This window comes from Carcharodon carcharias, chromosome 4, assembly GCF_017639515.1.
Source record: "Carcharodon carcharias isolate sCarCar2 chromosome 4, sCarCar2.pri, whole genome shotgun sequence".
NCBI classification, from domain to species: domain Eukaryota; kingdom Metazoa; phylum Chordata; class Chondrichthyes; order Lamniformes; family Lamnidae; genus Carcharodon; species Carcharodon carcharias.
The window spans coordinates 152,190,442-152,216,050 of record NC_054470.1 but is presented as its reverse complement, the minus strand read 5'-3'; the positions used below and the strand labels follow the sequence as shown (position 1 = coordinate 152,216,050).

Sequence of the window (25,609 nt, the reverse complement as noted above, 5' to 3'; positions counted from 1 at the left end):
GCAGTTCTGGGCTGGAAGCGCTGAGAGGTCTGCGCGCAGCTGCAATTAAATATGGCGCCTGGCGTGAGGAAGTGGCGAGGTGACAGCGTGGCAGGACAATTGGAGGCCACGCGCCAGCAAAACGGCGTTTTTCCTGGGAATGCATGATTAATGAGGCGGGATAGGGACCATACGGTGTGAATTTTCGCCATTGTGGCTGGTGGGTAAAACGTTCTTTTTCCTATCTTTTACCACACTTATTGCCAATCTGGGACGATTTCACCCAGTGTTTTATTTTACTTTCAAAGAGACTGGAAAGAACCTGCTGTGGCATTCTCTTTAAGCTTATATTCTATGTGAAATGTTCATTCTTTTAGATAAGTGGTGGACACAGGGCAGTCATCCTTCCCTGTGACATGTCCCTGCTTTATCTTTTGATTCACTTGTTTGGCCTTTGGAACTTTTCATTCCTGATTTGTGTGATCTTTCCTCATTGTTTCTGGCCTTACTCCACAGGATCATGAAAACGCTTTAAGTGCTCTGGAATATTAGTCGCTGACCTGAGAGCATTTCTGCTGTAGAAGGCCCCCCTTGCCATTGAATCAGGAGGAAGAAAACTTGTGACTATTGCTCCTGAACTTCCATTCTCATCAGGATATAACTCTCAGCATGTTGACATTTTCATTCTGACATCTGCATTTGTTCCTGTTCAGATTCCTTTAGCTGGAAGAGCTGACAATGCTGGGCTGTGGTGTAACCAGTCATTGGGAGCACAATTGGGCAGATTACATAGAATTACATAGAATTTACAACATAGGCCAGAATATTGCTGTTGGCACGCAGGGCCGGGCCTGATACGCTGACACGCGATGACCTCGGGTGTGCGTCCCGATGTCATCACGCGTCATTTAGATATTTTGTTCGGTGGGCATGCGCTGGAGGCAGCCACGTGCCCGCCGAACTGTTAACGGCCTATGAAGGCCATTAAAAAACCAATTAATGTTATTTGCAACACTGCCCGTCCAACCTTAATGTTGGCGGGCAGGCAAAGAGCCCAAGCGGCCTTCGTGTTTTTTAGGAATCCTCATCCACGAGCGGGATGAAAAGAATTTCCTAAATATAAAAACATGTCCCAGCTCATGTGACACAATCAGATGAGGGGACAAATTTAAATAATTTTGTACTTTGCTTTTAACAAAGTTTTTTTATCAACTTAATCTTCTTGAGGCAACTCCAAGCCTCGGGGAGATTGCTGCGCTCTTTCGCATGCATGCACGATAGAGCACAGGCCCTGACTCTCCCTCCTCCTCCCTCCTGCACAGGGAGTGCTGAGGGCTACCGGCTGTGCATCACGCTGGGCTGGCCTTAATTGACGCCCCCCCCCCCACATAAAATGGCGTGCAGCTGATTACGGGTGGCGATTGGCTCCACTCCCGACTCGCCCGCCTGACATAGCTAAGTTTCTGGCCATAGAAACAGGGACAACTGGTCTCTGTTGGTGTTTATGCTCCACATGACCTAATGCGCACTCTATTGAATCAAACCCAATCAGGACTGTTGAATCAAACTGAATCGGTTTTTGATACTTATTTTCCCTTGTTTAACATACTTCAACTAATACTTCTAGGTAAGAATTGATAAGAGTCAGCCAGGCAACAAAAGAGTTCAAGAGCAGACAAAGGCCTTTGGTTCACCACCCTCAATTAACTCTAGCCTCACCTAACCTCTCTTTCCCTTAGATCACTGTTTGCAGAGCTTAGGCTGGAGGAAATCAATTGCCTTTGTGAAGAAGTGTTTTGTAAGCCTTTTTTTATTTCAGAAGAATGAAAGAGCACTGCATTATGTTTGTTTGTGGTAACATTACAATGAAATGATGCATTTGAACATGACTTAAGGCATCATTGCATTGTTAGTAAATAAACAAAAGTTTGGCAAGCACTTTGGGGTGAAAAAAAATAAAAACAAAAAAACTGCGGATGCTGGAAATCCAAAACCAAAACAGAATTACCTGGAAAAACTCAGTAGGTCTGGCAGCATCGGCGGAGAAGAAAAGAGTTGACGTTTCGAGTCCTCTTGACCCTTCGACAGAACTTGAGTTCGAGTCCAAGAAAGAGTTGAAATATAAGCTGGTTTAAGGTGTGTGTGTGGGGGGCGGAGAGATAGAGAGAGAGAGAGAGAGGTGGGGGGGGGTGTGGTTGTAGGGACAAACAAGCAGTGATACAAGCAGATCATCAAAAGATGTCAATGACAATAGTACAATAGAACACATAGGTGTTAAAGTTGGTGATATTATCTAAACGAATGTGCTAATTAAGAATGGATGGTAGGGCACTCAAGGTATAGCTCTAGTGGGGTTTTTTTAAAATTTTTTTTTAAATAATGGAAATAGGTGGGAAAAGGAAAATCTTTATAATTTATTGGGAAAAAAAGGGAAGGGGGAAACAGAAAGGGGGTGGGGATGGGGGAGGGAGCTCACGACCTAAAGTTGTTGAATTCAATATTCAGTCCGGAAGGCTGTAAAGTCCCTAGTCGGAAGATGAGGTGTTGTTCCTCCAGTTTGCGTTGGGCTTCACTGGAACAATGCAGCAAGCCAAGGACAGACATGTGGGCAAGAGAGCAGGGTGGAGTGTTAAAAGGGCAAGCGACAGGGAGGTTTGGGTCATTCTTGCGGACAGACCGCAGGTGTTCTGCAAAGCGGTCGCCCAGTTTACGTTTGGTCTCTCCAATGTAGAGGAGACCACATTGGGAGCAACGAATGCAGTAGACTAAGTTGGGGGAAATGCAAGTGAAATGCTGCTTCACTTGAAAGGAGTGTTTGGGTCCTTGGACGGTGAGGAGAGAGGAAGTGAAGGGGCAGGTGTTACATCTTTTGCGTGGGCATGGGGTGGTGCCATAGGAGGGGGTTGAGGAGTAGGGGGTGATGGAGGAGTGGACCAGGGTGTCCCAGAGGGAGCGATCCCTATGGAATGCCGATAAGGGGGGTGAAGGGAAGATGTGTTTGGTGGTGGCATCATGCTGGAGTTGGCGGAAATGGCGGAGGATGATCCTTTGAATGCGGAGGCTGGTGGGGTGATAAGTGAGGACAAGGGGGACCCTATCATGTTTCTGGGAGGGAGGAGAAGGCGTGAGGGCGGATGCGCGGGAGATGGGCCGGACACAGTTGAGGGCCCTGTCAACGACCGGATATTGACAGGGCCCTCAACTGTGTCTGGCCCATCTCCCGCGCATCCGCCCTCACGCCTTCTCCTCCCTCCCAGAAACATGATAGGGTCCCCCTTGTCCTCACTTATCACCCCACCAGCCTCCGCATTCAAAGGATCATCCTCCGCCATTTCCGCCAACTCCAGCATGATGCCACCACCAAACACATCTTCCCTTCACCCCCCTTATCGGCATTCCGTAGGGATCGCTCCCTCTGGGACACCCTGGTCCACTCCTCCATCACCCCCTACTCCTCAACCCCCTCCTATGGCACCACCCCATGCCCACGCAAAAGATGCAACACCTGCCCCTTCACTTTCTCTCTCCTCACCGTCCAAGGGCCCAAACACTCCTTTCAAGTGAAGCAGCATTTCACTTGCATTTCCCCCAACTTAGTCTACTGCATTCGTTGCTCCCAATGTGGTCTCCTCTACATTGGAGAGACCAAACGTAAACTGGGCGACCGCTTTGCAGAACACCTGCGGTCTGTCTGCAAGAATGACCCAAACCTCCCTGTCGCTTGCCATTTTAACACTCCACCCTGCTCTCTTGCCCACATGTCTGTCCTTGGCTTGCTGCATTGTTCCAGTGAAGCCCAACGCAAACTGGAGGAACAACACCTCATCTTCCGACTAGGGACTTTACAGCCTTCCGGACTGAATATTGAATTCAACAACTTTAGGTCGTGAGCTCCCTCCCCCATCCCCACCCCCTTTCTGTTTCCCCCTTCCTTTTTTTTCCAATAAATTATAAAGATTTTCCTTTTCCCAACTATTTCCATTATATAAAAAAAAAACCCCACTAGAGCTATACCTTGAGTGCCCTACCATCCATTCTTAATTAGCACATTCGTTTAGATAATATCACCAACTTTAACTTTAACACCTATGTGTTCTATTGTACTCTTGTCATTGACATCTTTTGATGATCTGCTTGTATCACTGCTTGTTTGTCCCTACAACCACAACTCCCCCCCACCTCTCTCTCTCTCTATATCTCTCCGCCCCCCACACACACACCTTAAACCAGCTTATATTTCAACTCTTTCTTGGACTCGAACTCAAGTTCTGTCGAAGGGTCATGAGGACTCGAAACGTCAACTCTTTTCTTCTCCGCCGATGCTGCCAGACCTGCTGAGTTTTTCCAGGTAATTCTGTTTTTACTTTGGGGTGGAGTTGGTCTGGATTGGGACCACAAAATGGGAAATAGTGCATTGGCAATTTCTTTTACACTTGAACAGAAACAGAAATACCTGGAAAAACTCAGCAGGTCCGGCAGCATCGGCGGACAAGAGCACAGTTGATGCTGATGCTGCCAGACCTGCTGAGTTTTTCCAGGTATTTCTGTTTCTGTTTTTGTTCTGGATTTCCAGCATCCTCAGTTCTTTGCTTTTATCTCTTTTACACTTGGCCTGATTTTCTTTTCTATGGTCTTTGTGGTGTGTATAAGGAGCTGCCAATGCTATTGCCTGTTTTTGCAGTACTATCCAAACTGAATTTCACCACCCAACGTGTTTGCCAGATCTTTAAGATAACTTGAGTAAGAAGATATAAGTGTAGAAAACGCATAAGAACAGCTAAATGAGGTGATTGGAATCACACCTGGCATTGCACTGATTATTCAACAGACTGCTTTCAGTCACCATGTTTATTGAATCCATTCACAGTGTGGTTTCAATAAGGAAGAGGGGACCAGCATTATATCCACAAAACCACATGCATGGGGAAGCATAAGAAGAAAATTACTATTTTTATTTAAGTATATTTAACAAGCTGGTTTAGAAGTACAAGTTAACATAAAAAAGGAAATTTTATGACATACACTGCTAGTAAGGACCCTTTCCCATTTTGTGCGCACATGAGGAATATATTTTCGTTCATGGGATGTCAGCGTAGCTTGCAAGAACAGCATTCGATGCTTATCCCTAATTATTCTTAGAATGTGGAGGTAAGCCACCTTCTTGAACTGCTGCAGTCATGTTGTGTTAAGTATACCCACAGTGCTTTATTTTCATAGTGGCTTGATACAGCTGAGTGGCTTACTAGGCCACTTCAGAGGGCAGTTAAAAGTCAACCACATTGCTGTGGGTCTGGAGTCATATGTAGGCCAGACCAGGTAAGGAAAGATTGCTTCACCTGACAGACATTAGTGAACCAAATTAGTTTTTAATTGTTGCCCAGATTTGTTGAATCGTTTACAAGACACACTCGAATTTCTACTATGTCCTGCTGGTTCACCTGCGAGGCTCACTTCTAGCAGCATGGATTTGTAAAACTACTCCATATGTTGCAAAATGTAGCCTTTGTATAATGATACAAAAAGACCAACAAGAACGACTTGTATTTATGTAACATCTTTGATGAACAAAATCTAAAGGTGCTTTACATGAATAAAGTTGGATGCTGAATCAAGAAGGGAGAGCTAGTCAAAGGACAAAGATGAGTTTTGAAAAGGTCCTTAGAAGGCGGAGGGAGGGATGTAGAGCTTTGGGGCAGAGGTGGCTCTGCAAACAGTGATCTAAGGGAAAGAGAGGTTAGGTGAAGCTAGAGTTAATGGAGGGTGGTGAACGAGAGGGCAGCAGAGAGTGAACATAAGAATGTAAGAAATAGGAGCAGGAATAAGCCATTCAGCCCTTCGAGCCTGCTTTGCCATTCAATGAGATCATGGCTGATCTTCTACTTCAATCCCAATTTCCTGCACTATCCCTGTATCACTTGATGCTTTTAATATACAGATCTATTGATCTCAGTCTTGAACACGTTCAGTGACTGATCCTCCACAGCCTTCTGGGGAAGAGAATTCCAAAGATTCACCACCCTCTGAACGAAGAAATTCCTCATCTCAGTCTTAAATGACCTGCCCCTTATTCTTGACGCCCCAGCCAGGGGAAACGTTCTTCCTGCATCTACCCTGTCAAGCCCTGTCAGAATTTTGTATGTTTGAATGAGATCACCTCTCATTCTTCTAAACTTCAGAGAAAAAAGGACCAGTCTATTTAATCTTTCCTCATAGGATAACTCCTCCATCCCAGGAATTAACTTAGTGAACCTTCGCTGAACTGTCTCTATGGCAATTATATCTTTTCTTCGGTGAGGAGATCTTAAACTGTCCACTCCAGGTGAAGTCTTAACAAGGCTCTATATAATTGCAGTAAGATATCTTTACTCTGATACTCTAATCCTCTTTCAATAAAGGCCAACACACCATTTGCCTTCTTAATTCCTTGCTTTACCTGCCTGTGGATTATAACAAGAGATCTGAGGTAACAAATGCCTATGGTTTCAATGATGGAGCTAAATTTGGGGCAGAGGAATGCAATGTTTCAGATATTGAAATAATTTTTTTGATGCTCCAGCGTTGTAACTGGATGCCTAGATTACCAATAATGTCCTTCAGCCCAAGAAAGTGGAGTCAGTGGGAAGGGAGCACTTTGTAACTGGAGTAGAAGTGAACAGCTTCAATCTTCCCAAGGACAAAGTTATGGCTAGTCAAGGATGTCAATCAAACAGTATGATTTCACAGATGCAGTCAAGGGGACAGGAGAAGTGGTGGAGAGCTAGAGCTAAGTATCACCAGACTACATGTGACAGGTGATCCTGCGTTTTTTTTTAATTCATTTGTGGGATGTGGCTAGACCAGCATTTATCACCTATCCCTAAGTGACTTTGTTCAGAGGGCATTTAAGTCAACCACATTGCTGTGGGTCTGGAGTAACATGGAGGCAAGACCAGGTAAGGACAGCAGATTTCCTTCCCTAAAGGGCATTAGTTTTTATGACAGTTGGCAATGGTTTCATGTTTGTTTTAAAATTGAATTCAAATTTCATCATCTGCTGTAGTGGGATTTGAACCTAGATCGCCCTGGGTCTCTGGAATACTAGTCAGTGTCAATACTACTATGCCACCACCTCCCCCAGATAATGTTACTGATCGGCGGGGAAATGGGTGTAACTTCTGTCTGCACCCCCACCCCCATCCTATGGCCTGACAGCATTTCAGGGGCGCTAATTGGAGAGCAAGCCCAGGATTTCCAGCTATCCTGCCACAATTAGACCCAGTGGGGGATCCAGAGTCTGCTGAGAGTAGGTGTGGGTTCTGCACTGGGTTTTCCGAAGTGAGATTGGTGACCAAAATTAATTGACCTGAGAAGGGATTGATTACCTCTGAATGCAGGCCTTGTTTCCCTGCAGGGAATAGTTAATATAAAGAGCACCAATTGATCACTTAAGGTCCTTGGGCTCATCACAGCTGATTTTTCATCAGCGCTCCCAAGGGGTCACCTCTGTTACACCTCTTCAGGTGCAGATCATTGCAAGTACTAAAACGTTGCTGCCCCTAGGATTTAGGACAAGGTCAATGCAGTCCCTCCCTTTTGCACTTCCAATTGCAATGTAGGATCTCAGCAATCATTGGCCTCAAGTTTTTTTAAACTCAAGTTTCTGGACAAATACTCCATGGCTGTGCAAGGATAGATAGATCAGTCAAAAACAAGACTGCACACTTCATAACTGAAAGCATAGCAACCTGTTTTAAACAGGTTTGTGATTTGTTTTGTAACTAATGGCCAGACATCTAACTCTGAACATTCTCATGATGTGAACGAGACTGCATCCCAATAAGGCAAACACATTCTTCAGCAGCATAAGAAGTATGATGTGTTGCTACCATTTAAAGTGGCACATGCCAAACATGGTACATGGTGAAATATGAAATATAGAACAAACTGCACTGACTTACTTGGCAAAAGAATTTGGTCTCTAATAACTTTATAAATAACTTTGACATGTCTAGATTGTCTGCCAGTGAAAATAAAGCAGGCTGCATGGATGCAAACTCTATTTATTTTCTTTTATCAAATGCGAAATATGGGGCTGAATTTAACGGGCCACTCACAGGCAGGAAAACAAGGCACAATGCCATTGGTGGCTTGCCCACTGCTAGCCTGTGCACCCCTGCCCCACCATGATTTTAGTAGCAGCAAGCGAGGCGTTGGGTAGGCTGCTTGCCCGTGGCCAAATTGAGGCTCTTAAGTGGGCAACTAATGCCCAATTGAAGACCTTATCCTGCTACTGCTCGGATCTCAAGGATGCCAGGAGAAGCCTGCACCCAATGTGTACCCCGGCAGATTTAACCCTCTGGGATGCTGATCAGTGAAGGGGGTTGGCAGGGGCGTTGCCCCCTTCCCAGGTTCCCTGTATCAATCAGAGGCCACCCTCCACATTTGCACCCCCACCCCCCCCACCGCGTCCCCCCCTCTCCGCTCCCCTGAGCAATATGCTCCCCACCCCTCTCGGTGGGGCCTGCCAACCTGGGTCCCCTGAAATACCGGTAGTAGCCACTGATCCAGGTGTGGCACAGAGCTGCTGGTCACCAATTAGCCGGCAGCTCTAAGAGGCTGGACTTCGTCCTGGAGACGGACGAAAGTCAATTCTGATGCTAATTCAAGGGTTGTGGTCTGAAAAATTAAAGCAGGGCGAGCCAGACAATCGGAGGCAGGTTTGCCTCTGAAATTTATGCTGCGGTGCAGGGAGTCTGCTCTCACTATATAATCCAGCCCATGGAGGTTTTGAAAATACTGCACTAGGTTGGTGAGCACTCCATCTAGTGGATCAAATAGCATTGCAGCATTTCCTTCTATTGACCCATTTTGAGGGCAAAATTGGTCTAAACCAACAGCCTAATACTGGCTCGTAGCAAATCAGCTGCTGAATTTTCACTGGAATCAATCTTCTTTCTACTGAAGATCACAAATCAATAGATCGTACTTTTTTTGAAGTTTCATTTCCTAGTCTCAATGTTGCTTTTACTTTATTTGAAATTAAAAATCTTGCAATATTTTCTAAGTCAATGGAAAGTAAAAACTGGCACACTTTGCACTGCTGGCATGGAATAATTTCACCCCCTTTATATTTAGCAAGAGTCACAGTAATTTATAAAATGAATTGTTAAGATCTGATGTTGCATATTGTCATATGTACCCATGCAAAATAAAAATCATGCTTAACTTGACATCACACATCACAGAGCTTCTTTAGTTCCTAAGTTATTTTGTCATTAATTAAATTATTACATTTAATTTTAAAATTAGATTTAATTATTTAATAATTAAATTATTTGAATTTTTAAAATATTATTAAATTGTTCATTATTTAGCTCCTAAATCAGTTTGAATTTATAGAGGATCTAAAATCACCCTAAGTGATCGAATGTGAAAGATCCAGCACATTTGCTGAAAATTATTTTCTTCAAAACTTACAGAAGGCATTGGCTCATTTATTTGAATCTGGCTCCTCTAAAATAGTGGAGATGAAATTCAGACAAAGGCATTAAGTATTTGTACATTAGTATCCAAAACATAATTCCAGGGCTGTCAACATCAAATATAAATCATACTGTTCCATTCCGTGAATTGCAGTGGTAAGACGTGTGTTGCTCTTTCCCTATGCATTTAAAGTACTTATTTTGCACATTAACTTTTGTTCTTTCACACTTCTTTGAGCAATCAATTTTGAATCAGAAGCTGAACAGTGCATTGCATCTTTCACCGGGAATTTTCTCAAGGTTTCCCACAATTGGTTGCCGCAACTTCGATGGAGTGTCAATGGAAACTCCTGTTGAGAATTTCCTTAGGGTTTCTCCTGCTTTTCTGCTGTAATGTCGGTGAATGCAACATGAGGTGCACATTTGCTGTTGGTGCATATTGCCTGAGTAATCATCTTGGGATTTGTTATCTGACATGGGGGTCATTCCTTTGTTAGTTCTATCTTTCTGTCTCCTCTGTCTCAATCAGTGAACAGCAAAATTAACTTGTTATTTTTATATATGTAAGTGAAATTTTGATAAGGAATTAACAGATGGGAAAAGCTAATGTATGATTTAGATGATGATGTATTATCGACACTAGTCAGTCATATGTTAGGCTCCCTCTCTCTCTCTCTCTCTCTCTCTCTCTCGTCAAGCTGAAGAGCTACATGTAACCTGTTTAGAAGTAGTACTAATACATATGTGTTAAGCAGATACCAGAGTATGCCTTTAGTCTGTTTAAGAACTACGTCCTACACTTAGAGTCCAAGACAGAAGGACCCAATCTCAGAACAAGGCAGTGATGGAGACTTCAATGCAAAAAGCACATTGGAGTTAGTGATGGGACCACAGAGTGAAGAAACCTTCGAAAGCAGCTTGAGACATTTCGGCAGTAGAAAGAGGCCCACTGGAGAGAGGTAACGGTGACCATACCTAGTGAGCAGTCCATGCCCTTGCCCTGCCCATTTGACTGCCTTGAGGGCCCATGAAGAGCCCAGCAGTGGGAGTTATGGAGCAACATCAGGCCTTCATGTGAAAGAGCCAAAGCTCCAAGTTAGTTCCTTTCATTATGCAGTAGGTCCAGTAGCAGACGATGTTCTCTTAGGATAGGGTGTGCAGGAGTCCACCAGAGATTTTGACTCCATTGCAAAAACTCTTAACACCTAGTTTAGCCCGAAGCAAGATTTAGTCATTGAAAGAGCACATTTTAACCAGCATTCGCAATGACCTGGGGAATCAATTTTATTATTCCTAACCAACCTATATCGCCTAGCTAGTCCTTGCAGATACAGGGCACTGATGGCTGAGCTAATCTGTGATCACATAGCTGTGGGTGTTTGGAGCAAGAAGCTCTCCAACTTTCTGCAGATCAAGGATGATCTCACATTGGATCAAACGGTCCAGTATGGTGACAGGCTGAACTTAAAGCATTTAATCGGGCTATAATTTGTGGTGACACCAAGGCTTCACACGACTCTGTAGATTGGGTAGACCCATGGGCAGTGGCCCCACCCGTGCAAAAGCCTGCCTGCAGTCCAATGGCATAGCGGAGAATAATGTCAAGATTGTTAAATGACTTCTCCAAATGCGAAGACACTGGTCAGTCAGAGTTTTTAGCCCTGGTAGTTTGATGCAGGTGTAGGTACAAGTCCTGCACAAGAGACTTCAGAGTTGTAGGTGCAAGATTGCTTCCTATGATGAAGCACTCCTACGGCCTAGATATTTAACTGAGGAAGACATTTGGGTGCTTGTAATCAAGCGGCAACATCATCAGTATTATTAGAATGGGAATGTTAAATGCACTTCAAGAAATGTACTCTGGTGATACAGTGCAAATGAAACTCCCTAACCAGAGTGTCTGGAACATGCAAACATGTGGCGGGTCCGAGAAGTTACAATGTGCAAGTTGGACACTCATTTTCAGTTAATTTATGCTGACAACACAGCTGTGAGCAAAACTCATGAGATTGAGGAGTTTTTTCTGAAATGCAGGTACTCAATGGTCCTCTGAACTGTCAGCCATCTTCAAAGAAAGAAACAGCTGCAACACCTGAAACGTCTGGTAGTCAGCCACCAATTGATGATCTGGAGAAAAGCATCAGCCTCATCTTGATTGAATTGCACTTTGGCTTTTTTTTGATGCCTCCTTATGATTGTATGCTTTGTTTCGGTTAAATTTCTGAGTTCCTCTATCTGTGTGTATTTTTTTGCACTTGTTTGCTAGTGTTAGAGAGCTATTGACACAGCAAAAACCCTGGGCACCCTGAGCATCCATCAAAGGTAGGGAATAGAAAACTCTGAGGCTATACACCTATATTGGGGGACTTTGCAAACCTTCCACCAAGGTTACATCAGTTGATTGGGAGAGCCTCAAAAGAAATTCTGGTGTTACCTTTTAACAGATTTCAGTCTTACATAAGCCACAGAACCAAGAATAAAATGATGAAGCCACAAAGCTTTATTTGTCAACAGTGATTTCCTTTTCTCACTAAAATTAATGAACAGAGGAAATGTGGCAATTATATTTTCTTTTAAATCTGCAGATGTTATAAAATCCATCTTCAAAATTTCCTGAGTGGTTGCCTGTACAATAATGTTGAAATGAAAGTTATCAGCAAAAATATCAATTACAGGACTTAATAGTTTCCACAGTTCATGTTTTCAGTGACAAAAATAGAATGATGATACGCTTGTAGCATTGCAGAATAGTTGCAAGGATGCTGCAAAATATAATTAGCCAGCCTGTGAAATAAAGCAATAATACTGGCCTTTGCTGCCGGAGAATTATTCTATGTAGGTGTGCAGTCACAAACACTTCTTCATCTATCTTTTGCTTTGTTTTTTTTTCTCATTGATACTTACAGGTTCAGAGTTTCATGAGGGGCTGGCTATGCAGAAGGAAATGGAAGACGATTGTTCAGGACTACATTTGCTCCCCACATGCAGAGAGTATGAGGAAAAGGAACCAAATCGTCTTCAACATGGTGGAAGCAGAGTCAGAGTATGTGCAACAATTGTACATCCTGGTCAACTGCTTTCTCAGGCCCCTGCGGATGGCTGCCAGCTCCAAGAAACCCCCTATCAGTCATGATGATGTCAGCAGCATTTTTCTCAACAGGTATTTAGCAAAGGACACGTGTCATCATGGGAATGCTTGTTTGTACCAATCAGAAATTCTTTTTAATTTTGCTGAATAACTTTTGGAATAGATACCTTCTCTTATGCTATCACATATTTACAAGAACAAGCAATCTCTTAAGTATTTAATTGTATCAATGTCCAGCAACAGCTCCATTTACCCACAGGCTGCTTTGATTATCACAGAATAAAGCTTTGCTAGAGGATTATGAACTGAAATTTCTAGAGTGGGGCTCAAACCCACAACCTTCTGATCTAGAGATTAGCAAGCTATCCACTGAGCCAAGGCTAATATCTAAAAGCCAAGTGTTAATGATGAGTTTACATAAAACCTTAATAAGCTAGAGCACAAGTATTGGGCTCTGCACAATAGGAAGTATATGGAGTCTCAGAGAGTACAACAAAGATTTATTAGAATGCTGGTATGAGAAAATATTAATATGAAGAAAGACTTGAAAATAGTTTTTTCATTAGGACAGCAGAAATTATGGGACAATATGGCAGAAATGTTTAAAAGTATGGAAGAATAGGAGAGGATAGTTAAAAGCAGACTCTCTCCAGTAGTTGAGGAATACACAAGGAGGAATTTATAGATACAAGACTTACTAGAAGAGATTTAGAACAGAGGAAATGCAGTGAATGCAAAATTCACTTCCAAGATTAGGTTGTTAACATTTAAGATTAGATTGGGAATGAAGTAAATGGGTGTGAGGGATCTGGGAATATTCATGTGGAGGGTAAATGCTGAAGCTGATTGGTTGAGCAGAATGGCCTATTTCTATAATCCTTTAGGTATTTTTATAGAAGACAGATCCAGATCGTGTTTGACTAATCTAATTGAATTTTTTGATGAAGTAACAGAGAAGGTTGATGAAAGGAATGCAGTGGATGTTGTCTATATGGATTTTAAGAATTTGTTTTATAAAGTAACACAAATGGCTGATTAAAAAAATTGAGGCTCATGGAATAAGAAGGTAGGTGCCAGCTTGGATAAAAAAAATGAATTAAGGACAAAAAACAATGGTGAATTTTTCAGACAGGAGATATAACTTTGATATTGGAATACAGAGTAAAATTTCAAAATTAGCTAATGATGCCAAACTTGGAGGTGTGACAAAAAATGAGAATGATACCAAAGGACTGCAATGGGACACATAGATAGGCTACCAGAATGGGCAGTCAAGTGGCAGGTGGAATGTAACACATAGAAGAATGAGATGATGCATTTGACAGAAGGGTCAGGCTTATATAGGCTTAATGGCACATTTCTAAAGAGTGTAGAGGGACAAAGGAACCTGGGGGTTCATGTGCTTGAATCTTTGAAGGTTGCAGAAAATATTGAGAGAGTAGTTGGTTGAGCATTTGGGATCTGAGACATCATAAGTAAAAAATGAAGGGATGTTATGTTGAACCTTTATAAAGCTCTGGTTGGGCCAAAACTAGGGTTTTGCATCCAGTTCTCGTCACCACACTTTAGGAAGGCTGTGAGGATGTAAAGGAGATTTATTAGAGTCGTTTCAGAAATGAGTGATTGACTGGCAAATATTTTGCTCATTTATCTTCAAAACTCATGTACTTTATTAGTAATTGTAAGCTTTTATCAGTTGTAGTAAGGTTTACTGAGGTTATTGGGAGTAGCGGTGTTTATTAATTTTAAATTAAGAAAAATAAAGTAATAACGCATAATAAAGATGGCAGGGCAGGCAACGTGTTGCGACTGCAGAATGTGGGATTTCCTGCATGCCAGCATGTTCCAGGTCAAACATGTCTGCAACAAATGCCTGTGGTTTGAGGAGCTTTGGCTCAGAGCCATTAAGCCGTAGACAAGGTGATGCACCAGAACAGGGGACAGTTGCCTGGACACTTTGTACCAGAAGGCAGTCACACCCTTTAGGATGAGATCTTCTGATTTGGTCAGGAGTCAGGGACAGAAGGGTGTGACGGCATGTGAGGCAGTTATGGGGACCCAAAAGGTAGAAGTGGAGGAGCCTCAGCCCTTGCAATTGTCCAGCAGCCTGTATGGATGCACGTGGTAGTTGCAGGGTGGATGAGCAAATTGACCATGGCATTGTGGTACAGGAAGCCATTCAAGCAGGGGGAGTTAATAGAAATGTAGTGGTCATAGGGGACTATGTAGTCAGGGGGATAAACACTGTTCTTTGCAGTTGAGACCGGGTTAGGGACTTCTGCTCTGGGCTGGAGAGGAACTCGCATTTGGAGAGGAAAGATCCAGTGGTCATGGTCCATGTAGGTACCAACCACACACTGTCCCTACGACTGAGCACTTACCGGCCAATCAACTTACTAGCTTCCTGTGATGTCACGGTTGCTTTTTTGCCTTTTTCCCCGGACTGCAGCTTCCCGGGCTGCAGCTGAAACAGTGAAACAGCGCACTGCTCAGCCTCTGACTGTCTCCTGGAGGTCTGCTCTGCTCCGCTCTGACACCGAGCACGATAACCAAGGTACCCAAACTACCATCTAGAAGGACAAGAACAGCAGTTACATGGGAACCTCCCATACATGGGAACACCATCACCTGGAAGTTCCCCTCCAAGTCACTCACCATCCTGACTTGGAAATATATCGCCATTCCTTCACCGTCGCTGGGCCAAAATCCTGGAACTCCCTCCCTAACACCACATGGACTGCAGCGGTTCAAGAAGACAGGTCACCACCACCTTCTCAAGGGCAATTAGGGATGGGCAATAAATACTGGTCTAGCCAGTGATGCCCACATCCCATAAATGAATTTAAAAAAAACAGAGAAGACAAGGCAAGAGAGCAAGGTAGGAATAAGGGAAATGATGATCAGAATGTGGAAGGAAGGGACAGAATGTACAAACCTAAGAATGCCCTAGCAGATAAGGTTAGAGGTTGCAAAACTAGCAAAAAGACAAAACTAAATGTTCTGTATCTGAATGCATGTAGCATTCATAACAAAAGAGATATTAACAGCACAACTAGAAATAAATATGTGTAATCTGATAGCCACTGCAGAGCCATAGCTGCAGGATGACGGAGACTGCGACCTGAATATTTAAGGGTACATGATATTTAGGAAGGACAGAGAGCTAGGAAAATGTAGCTCTGTTAATTAAAGGTAACATTAGTACTAGAGAGAGAGATGACCTTAGTTCTGTAGATCAAGATGTAGAATCAGTTTGAGTAGAGATGAGAAATAGTAACGGTAAGAAATCACTTGTGGGACTGGTTTAAAGCCCCCCTCCCCCCCCCACAACAGTAACTATACTGTAGGATGCAGTATACAGGAAGAAATAATACAAACTTATGAGAAAGGTACAGTGTTAATCATGGGTGATTTTAATCTATATTTAGATTGCATGAATCAGATTGGCAAAGCTAGCCTGGATGATGAGTCCATACAGTGTTTTTGGGGCAATTTCTTAGAGCAGTATGTTCTAGCACCAATTAGAGTGCAGGCTATACTAGATCTGGTATTGTGCAATGAGACAGGATTAACTAATGACCTCATAATGAAGGTGCCACTAGGTAGCAGTGATCATAAAATCATTGAATTTCATATTCAATCTGAGGGAGAGAGAGGAGTGGATATAAGACTAGTGTTTTAAACTTAAATAAGTGCAATTACGAGGGCATGTGGCCAATGTGAACTGGGAAATTAGATTAAGATCAATAGAGATACAGTGGCAGACATTTAACGAGATACTTCAGAATACTCAGAAAGATACATTCCAGTAAGAAAGAAAGACTCCAAGGGAAGGATGCATTATCTGTGACTAACTAAGGAAGTTAAAGATAATATCAAATTGAAAGAAAAATCATATATTTCTGCAAAGATGAGTGGCAGGTCAGAAGATTGGACAGAATATATAGAACAGCAAAGAATGACTAAAAGATTAATAAGGAGGCAGAAATTCAAGTATGATAGAAAGCCATCTATAAATATAAAAACGGAGAGTAAAAGTTTCTCTAGGTGTTTAAAAAGGAAAAGAGTGAGTAAATTGAGCATTGGTCCTGAGAGTGAGTCTGGAGAATTACTAATAGGAAATAAGGAAATGGCAGATAATTGAACAGATATTTTATGTCTGTCTTCAATGTAGGGGATACAAATAACATGCTATAAATAATTGTGAATCAGGAGGTGAAAGGGAAGGAGGAACTTAAAACAATCACAGGCATCAGAGAAAGAGCATTGACAAAATTATTAGAACTAAAAGCTGACAAGTTCCCAGATCCTGGTAGACTTCACCCTAGAGTTTTAAAACAAGGTGTTGTTGAGATACTAGATGGTTCTAATTTTCCAGATTCTGGAAAGTTCCCATCAGATTGGAAAATAATGATTGTGATTTCTCTATTCAAGAAAGGAGGGAGATGGAAAGCTGGAAATAACAGGCCTGTTAGTTTATCATCTGTTGTAGGGAAATTGCTGGAATCTATTCTTAGGGAGGTTATAGTGGGGCAGTAAGAAAATCTCATTACAATCAGGCAGAGTCAACATGGTTTTGTGAAATGGAAATCACGTTTGACCAATTTATTAGAATTCTTTGAGGAAGTAACAAACAACACGGATAAAGGGGAACCTGTGGGTGTGCTGTACTTAGATTTCCAGAAGACATTTGACAAGGTGCCACATCAAAGGTTACTATGCAAAATAAGAGCTCATGGTATAGGGGGGTAATTTATTAGCATGGATAGAGGATTTGTTAGCTAACAGGAAATAGAAAGTAGACAGAAATGGGCCATTTTTGAATTGACAAGATGTTGACAGGGATCAGTGCTGAGGTCTCAACTATTTACAATTTATATCAATGACCTGGATGAAGGTGAATATGCTGATGACACAAAGTTAAGTAGGAAAGTTAGCTGCGAAGAGGACATAAGGAGTCTGCAAAGGGACATAGTTAGTTAAGTGAGTGGGCAAGAATTCGGCAGATGGATGATGTAGGAAAATGTGAACTTGTGCACTTGATATTTTGTTACATTCCTGTTAGGGACTATTAAAGAAGACCAATTGAAAGGGATCATTTAAAGAAAAATTCTGAATACCCACCAATTAACCGACACAAAGTTTCACGTTTTTTTAACTCAACAAACTTTATTGTATTAAAGCAAAATTAAACAAAGCAAGCACTACTAGCTTAACACCATAGCTTATAAGGTCTTACGCTATAAACTCAGTTCTACTTTTTACTTTCCCCCAAGAGTTTCCTTATCTTATGAAATTTTGAAGATACATTCACATTTCCTGATACCAACCCAAAAAGTATTTCACAGCCCTCTGGAATTTTCTCTAATTCTCCTTAATATTCCAGATATTCATCGAGGTATGAATTACATGTGGAACCTTCATTTGCTTTTGGCTAAACAATCCTCCAAGTTTCTTTCAAGAACTCATGCCATTGGATTCTTCAGCTCCTTCTCCTGGCTTTGGACATACATAAACTGTTTTTTCCAGTCTGCTCCCATAGCTTCTATATAGCTCTTTTAAAACTAACTGTTAAAGCTGAATGCTTTCTGCCACAAAGCTCTGTGAAGACCACTGTAGATTTCTTTCAATAGCTGCAAGCTCAGGCAAATCTTCTAGCTGCTTTTCCCTCCCGAAATTCAAACTGAGATTCTGCCCATCTACCTTCCATGAGGTGAATGATGTAGAAAGCATTTTCTCTGCTTGAAGTACAAGCTTAACTAACTCAGGCCTGCAGTGGTTCTCTCAATCTGGTGAGATATAGTCTATCCCACAGCAAAACTGCAATTGTCTCTGTCAGTTCCCCAAACTGAACTGCCTGCTGATGTCAGCAAACACACACAGATAAATTAAACAACTGAACCTTCTAACCAGGGCTCCATCTTGAACCATTGGCCAGAATTTTCCGGCCCTGTTGGCATTGGGTGAGGGAGGACGATATGGCAAGAAGGCCAAAAATCAGCTTTACGTTGTCGTGAAACCAGTTTGTGAGCGTCCGCTCCACCCATCAACGCACGTCGGGAACATAATTTTATTATGTTTGCATCTAATTATAAGCCGGAATCATCCCCCATGTCAAATTTACTGCATTTGGCAACGTGACTTCAGAATGGCATGCTTCAGGGCTGCCTTCAAAAAGCCTGTACCTGACATCCTGAACTTTGAGCGGAACTCAGAGGTGAGTGTGCACAACCTTGCGCAGTGCTTGTGAGCATCGCCTGTAGGACATCAAGTCAGAGGCACTGCTCATATATGGGACACATAAGCAAGTCACTTTCATGGCTGGGGTGGGGAGACAGCACAAACAGATTGAAAGAAATGCTCAAGCAAATGCTGGGGGGGTGGTGGGTGGTGGGGAGGGGGCCTGAGGGAAGCTGCCACGCACTTGGAAAAGCTTGTCAAAAGTGAGCATTCTTCCGCAGCTGAGACTATTCAGCTGCAGTTCCATTGATGTGCTTGCAGTTGGGCCTCTAAAGCTTTTCTGCCCAGTCAAGCAATGCAAAAGCATGAAAGTGCCACCAAATGCTGCAGAACATTTCACTCCTTGGGTGCAGATTGCAAATTTATGTGCATTTTAGTGGGCAGCAGAGCAATTGGCTGACTGGGCAAGCTGGACAATCCCCTTGCGAAAGATGGCCATGGTGCAGTCACTGGTGGAGGCACACACATTCCTTGCAATGTCTTTATTAAGCTTTGGACCAGTATCGATTATGGTTCAAGCTAACAGTGCAGCCTCGCATTGTAGGTTAATAGAATGCCTGTGCCTGAGCTGAGAGCACAACATGCAGTCCAGTGGCTGAAGCTGCTGCCAATTAGTCGAGTGGAGTGGGGTGGGGTTTGGACAGCCAATGAGTGCACTACACGTTGGCCACCCAAGTGGTGGCCAGTATTCTCTGGGATGCATTAGGGGGCCTTCAGACTTAACCAAGAGAGGTTCTTAGTACACCCATGCTAACCCACATGTCTCTCTCTCTCTTTGATCCTGCAGGAGGACGACATCAGGATCATGGAGCCTGGTAATTTAGCAGTATGCTTCATGGCTTACAGAGACCAGAGAAGAAGAAGAAGAGAGCGGTGGAGGTGCCAGGAACAGCAAAGGGAGGAGTACAATCCTCAAGATGAAAGGGCAACAAGGCCTGCTGCGCATGCAACTGAAGATCCACAGTGAACCATCGCTCAGAGGCACCTCGCTGCCCAGGGTTTATAGACAGCGCTTGTCATTCTTGCAGATGACTGAGAACCAGAGTTGCCAATGACTACGCATGTCTAGGGAACTAGTCAGTCAGATATGCCGCAATGCATATAATGCAGTATGACATGGCTCATGCTGCAACCCGGACATTGGTGGAGCAAACAATAGGCATTTTGAGATGAGGTTCCGGTACATCAGGTCCAGTGGAACACTGCAATACAGTCCACTGAGGGTGTCACGCATCGTCATTGCTTGTGCGTGCTTTACAACCTGGAGCTGTAATGAACAACTCCAGCCTATCCAACCTTTCCTCATAGCTCAGACCCTCCAGCCCAGGCAGCATTCTGGTAAAAATCTCCTCTGCACCCTCTCCAGTGCAATTGCATCCTTCCCATAATGTGGTGACCAGAACTGCATGCAGTGCTCCAGTTGTGGCCTAACCAGCGTTTTACACAGCTCCAGCATAACCTCCCTGCTCTTGTATTCTGTGCATCGGTTAATAAAGGCAAGTATCCCATATGCTTTCTTAACCACCTTATCTACCTGCCCTGCTACCTTCAGGGATCTGTGGATATGCACCAAGGTCCCTCTGATCTTCAGTACTTTCCAGGGTCCAACCATTCATAGTGTAATCTCTTGCCTTATTAGCCCTCCCCAAGTGCATTATCTCACACTTTTCCGGGTTGAATTCCATTTGCTACTGCTCTGCCCACCTTGCCAGTCCATTGATATCCACCTGCAGTTTAAGGCTATCCTCCTCACTATTTACCGCCCTACCAATTTTCGTGTTATCCACAAACTTCTTGATCATACCCCCTACATTTAAGTCCACATCGATTACCTACATCACATACAGCAAGGGCCCCAGCACTGAGCCTGGCGGAACTCCATTGGAAACAGACTTCCAGTCACAGAAACATCCCTCTACTATCACCCTCTGCTCCCTGCCTCTCAGCCAAATTGGAATCCAACATGTCACTTCCCTTGGATCCCATGGGCTCTTACTTTCTTAACCAGTCTGCCATGAGGGACCTTATCAAAAGCTTTGCTAAAGTCCATGTAGGCCACATCAAATGTATTACCCTTACCAACACACTTAGATATCTCCTCAAAAATTTCAATCAAATTTGTCAAACATGACCTTCCCTAAACAAATCCATGCTGAATATCCCTGATTAATCCTTGCCTCTCCAAGTGTAGATATATTCTGTCCCCCAGAATTCTTTCTAATAACTTCCCCACCACCAAGGTTAGACTGACTGGCCTGTTATTTCCTGGTCTATCCCATCCTCCCTTTTTTCACAATAGGACAACGTTAGCAGTCCTCCAGCCCTCTGGCACCTCATCTGTGGCCAGAGAGGATTTGAAAATTACTGCCAGGGCTCTAGATATATCTTCCCTTGCCTCCCTCAACAGCCTGGGATACATCTTATCTGGGCCTGCGGAATTAGCCACTTTTAGGGCTGGTAAACCCGCTAGTACCTCCTCTCTCTCTATGTTAATTTCCTCTAATATTTCACAGTCCTCCTGCTGATGTCTATACCTGTGTCATCCTTTTCCATTGTGAAGACTGACGCAAAGTATTCATTGAGGACTGTACCCACATCTTCCGGGTCCACACACAGATTACCTCTATGGTGCCTAATTGGCCCTACTCTTTCCTTAGTTATCTTCTTGCCCTTTTTTTTAATTTAAAAAACCCCTTTTTGTTCTCCTTTATTTTACACACCAATGCTTTCTCATGCATTCTCTTAGCTTTCTTAATTTCCTTTTTAAGCTCCCCCCTGCACTTTTTACACTCCTCTAGGGACTCTTGTATTGAGCCCTCAGTATCTGCCATAAGCTTCTCTGTTTCTCTTAATCCTAGCCTTTATGTCCCTTGACATCTAGGATTCTCCGGATTTGGACCCACCCTTTATCTTTAAGGGAACATATTTGCCCTATATGCTCGCTGTGTGCTCCTTGAATGCCTCCAATTGCTCTGGCACAGTTTTATCTGCAAGTAGCTGCTCCCTGTCCACTTGGGCCAAATTGTATCTCATCTTAGTAAAATTAGCCTTTCCCCAGTTTAGAACTTTTATTCTCTGCTCAACCTTATCCTTTTCCATAACTCAGTTAGATTTAGGATAGTTATGGTCACTATCTCCAAAATGCTCCCCTACTGATATGCCTACCACCTTCCCGGGCTCATTTCCAAACTGCCCCCTTCCTTGTTGGGCTAAAAAATTCTCCTGGATGCAACTTGAGAATTTTTCTCCCTCCCTACCTTGCACACTAAAACTATCCCAGTTAATATTTGGGTAGTTAAAATCCACAACTATTACTGCTTTATTATTCTTACACTTCCCTGAAATTTGATTACATATTTGATCCTCTATCTCTCCCTGACTTTTTGGGGGCCTATAGTACACGCTCAACAGCGTGTTTGCCCCTTTTGTGTTTTTTACATCTACCCATATGGCCTCATTTGATGATCCTTCCAAGATATCATCCATCCTCACTGCTATAATTGAATTGATTCAATATTGCGACTTTCCCTCCCCTTCTATCCCCCTCTCCATCTTGTCTGAATATCCTATAACCAGGAATGTTGAGCTGCTGATCCTGCCCATCTTTTAGTCAAGTCTCGGTCACAGCTATGATATCATACTCCCACATGCCTCTCTGTGCCCTCAGTTCATCTGTCTTATTCCTCAGGCTCCTTGCATTAAAATATACTCCATTTAGCCTTGCTAAACTCACATCATTCTTATCTAGCCTATGTTTCCTCTGCTTTCCAGACTTACTTACTAGCGTTTTAACTTCTAATTACATCTCGGCTTCTCCCCCCTCTGAACTACTTTTCAGGATCCTAATCCTCTGCCAGTTTAGTTTAAATCCATCCCAACAGCATTAGCGAACCTCCCCGTGAAGATGTTGGTCTCGTTGGACCATTACTTTGGTATGAAGATTACAGACTGCACATGGAAGAGGCCCTGGACTGAAACACCTGCTTTTAGCTTGTCCAGGAACCAAGCTTTCACATCTGAGTGACATGAACACTGCTCGTCATAACAAGGAGCCATAAGCAGGGAGACATTCTTGGGAGTTTATTTACAATATTGAACATTAAGTACAAGTGATTAATGACCATGCCCAGGCTGTGCAGCTACATCTTCTTAACCTTCCTAACCCTGCTGCTACACCTTGGTGCTCCCCGGACATGCACAGCATGGAGCCTGCTGACTGCTACACCCTGTCTGTGATGACACTGATGTGTGTCCTCTGGAAGACCGAGTTCTGGAGGGCCCCAGCCTGCTTTTGGAGCCCTGCTTTGGGGCAGTGGCGCCCTCCTTGGCCTGTGGAGCTGGAGCTGGAGCTGCTGGGGTTACAGGAAGAGGGGATTCAGATGTGCCAGACACTCCTGGAGTCACCAGGGTGGATGGCTCCGGGGCGGGGGGAGGGGTGGGTGGTGGGGGGGTGCACCGGCCGATCTTCCTCCCTATGGGTACCCAAGGGCCCCTGGCTGACTCCTTGAGGTGAAGGGAAAGCTGGAGCAAGATTGAGCTGGCCCACTCCTTTCTCACATTGACACTGTTGGAGGCCAACTATGGCATCAGCGATGGAGTTGAAACCGCACAGCAGTGCAGGAGTGACATCCTGGACCAAGGTCTTCATGGCAGCTGCCACCCTACCAGTGTTGACCTCGGTGTGTTGGCACGTCGGCACTGCTTCCTCCATTGTGCCTTGCAATTTGAGGAGTTCAGCGGACAACCCTTCCTGATGTCCCGAGCTTGCCTTTGCAGCTCCAGCATCTGAGGTATTACCAAGCACTGAGGCTTCTCATCTGACTTGGATTCAGCAGATTTCTGGCCTCCAGCAGTCCTCTGAGTCCTGGAAACCTGGGAAGTCCCTGCCACTGCCTGTTGTGGATCACACAATGCAATGTGCTCACCAGATTGTGACCTCGAGGTTATTCTAGAACTAGGGTCCCACCGAGGTGTGTATCTGCACTGGTGGGTGCTGTGATGAGTTTTCAATTGGGGTGTCATCAGATTCTTTTTCCAAGGTGTCTCCATGGCTTGAGTGGAGGACCTGGCTCATGGACCTCCTCGGCTGCTTCCCAGATGTACCTGTAAATCAAGGAGAGATAATTAGTGCATGGCATGGCGATGTTACACTGCTGGGACTTCATTTGGTTGAGCACTGCCGACCTCAGCGTCAGCACAGGAACGGTAGCTAGCCTGATGACTCTATTTTTGAAGTCCGTGAGGACTGTGACATCGGGCATTCCTGCACCAGTCTGTGACCGCTCGCTTTAGTCATGTGCCAGCTTGTCCTGCATGAAGACAGAAAGGGGGCATGTAAGCAGGACACCTGCCAGGCCAGATGAGAAGTATGCCTGGCATTTGTGGGTGGTGAGTGGTGCCATGGACGGGATGAGAACACGATCTTCAGGGCAGATGAAGGTGTGTGAGAGAGAATGAATGGCGGTGCCCCTTGAATTGGCAGTGGGTGAGATCCCTGTGTATGTGTGACGTGCTTGTGAGTATGTGAGCTGAGATTGATGAGAAGAGTGACTTATCCTGACAGCAAGGAGCAGAACATTCATCCTCTTTCGGTACTTGGTGGCTGTCCTCTTTTGCAGGGCATTGGCACAGACCAAGACTGCCACTGCCTCCCATGCTGGATTTGTTACCATGCTTTCTGGTCTTCTCCCAAACTGGGGTTAGAGGGCATCGCAGCAGGCCTCTATTATGTCCAGTAGGCGCTCAAGGAAGGCGATGCTAAATTTGGGGGCAGCACGTTTCCTCCCTTTGGCAGCCGTGACTTTGCAGCAGCTTCCGATCCTTCAGAGAGTGCTAGCTCTGTGCAGGGCTGTCCTTTAAATATGGTGCCCGGATACTGAAGGCCTGAGGTGATGGCAGGGCAGGCGAATCAGAGGTCACCTTGCCAGCAATCCGGCATGTTTCCTGGGAATGCATTATTAAAGGGGTGGGATGCATTGGGGATGACACAGTACGGCACGAAAACTCACCATTGTGGCCGGTGGGGAAAACATCCTTTTTTGTCATCTACTACCGCACTTTGTGCAGATCTGGGACAATTCTGCCCATTATCTCTATGGCAATGTGGCTTGTTTTGGGGTGCTTCAAACAGAAATGCAAGCAAATTCTTTTACCTTTAACATAGCTCTTTGATTCTGCAACCCATATGAATAATTTCTATCTCTAATGGAGTTTCATGAATCCTTTTCCCAGAATTGTTAACTTATAATTTCTCTTATGTTGATAACAATCGATACCCTGGCTCTACCAAGGGGTCCAGAAATGGTCATCTATATAAGTTTTTTTTCTATCAATTCTGACCTTGTAAGGTAAACGCAGTTTAGTTTTTAACTGTAATTAGCACCAAGCTTGTTTGAATTGCATTTACTTCAAGGTAGTTTATCAGTTTCTCAATCAGATGCCCTCGTTTTTCTAGAGTTCAAACTTTAATTCCTAAAACTAAAAGTTATATTTTAAAACATATGAATTAGATATTTGCAACAATAAACAGGTTGGTGAAATGAGCAGACACATTACAGATGCATTTTAATGTGTGATGTGTTGCGATGCACTTGGGAGAAACAATATGAAGGGGCCATATAATCTAAATAGTGCTATTTTGTGGGGGATGGATACAAGAGCAGAATGACCTGATGTTGCATAGTCACAAATTTCAAAGGTGGTAGGGGAAGTGAATGAGGTAGTTAAGAAAAGGTATGGGATGCTTGACTTTACAAACAGGAGCCTTGAATATAAAAATAAATAAGTCATACCAGACGCCAATGAATCATTGATTGAGGTTCAGCTGGAGTATTGTGTACAA

The 25,609-nt window shown here is 43.7% G+C and overlaps 1 protein-coding gene across 1 annotated transcript in view; it reads left to right on the top strand.

Moving 5' to 3' along the window:
* Positions 1–25,609, top strand: part of rasgrf2b (Ras protein-specific guanine nucleotide-releasing factor 2b) — a 265,513-nt gene that overhangs the window by 89,542 nt on the left and 150,362 nt on the right. The window contains exon 5 of the mRNA XM_041185342.1: positions 12,347–12,600. Coding sequence (XP_041041276.1) covers positions 12,347–12,600 — 254 coding nt within the window. The remainder of the gene's footprint in view (positions 1–12,346; positions 12,601–25,609) is intronic.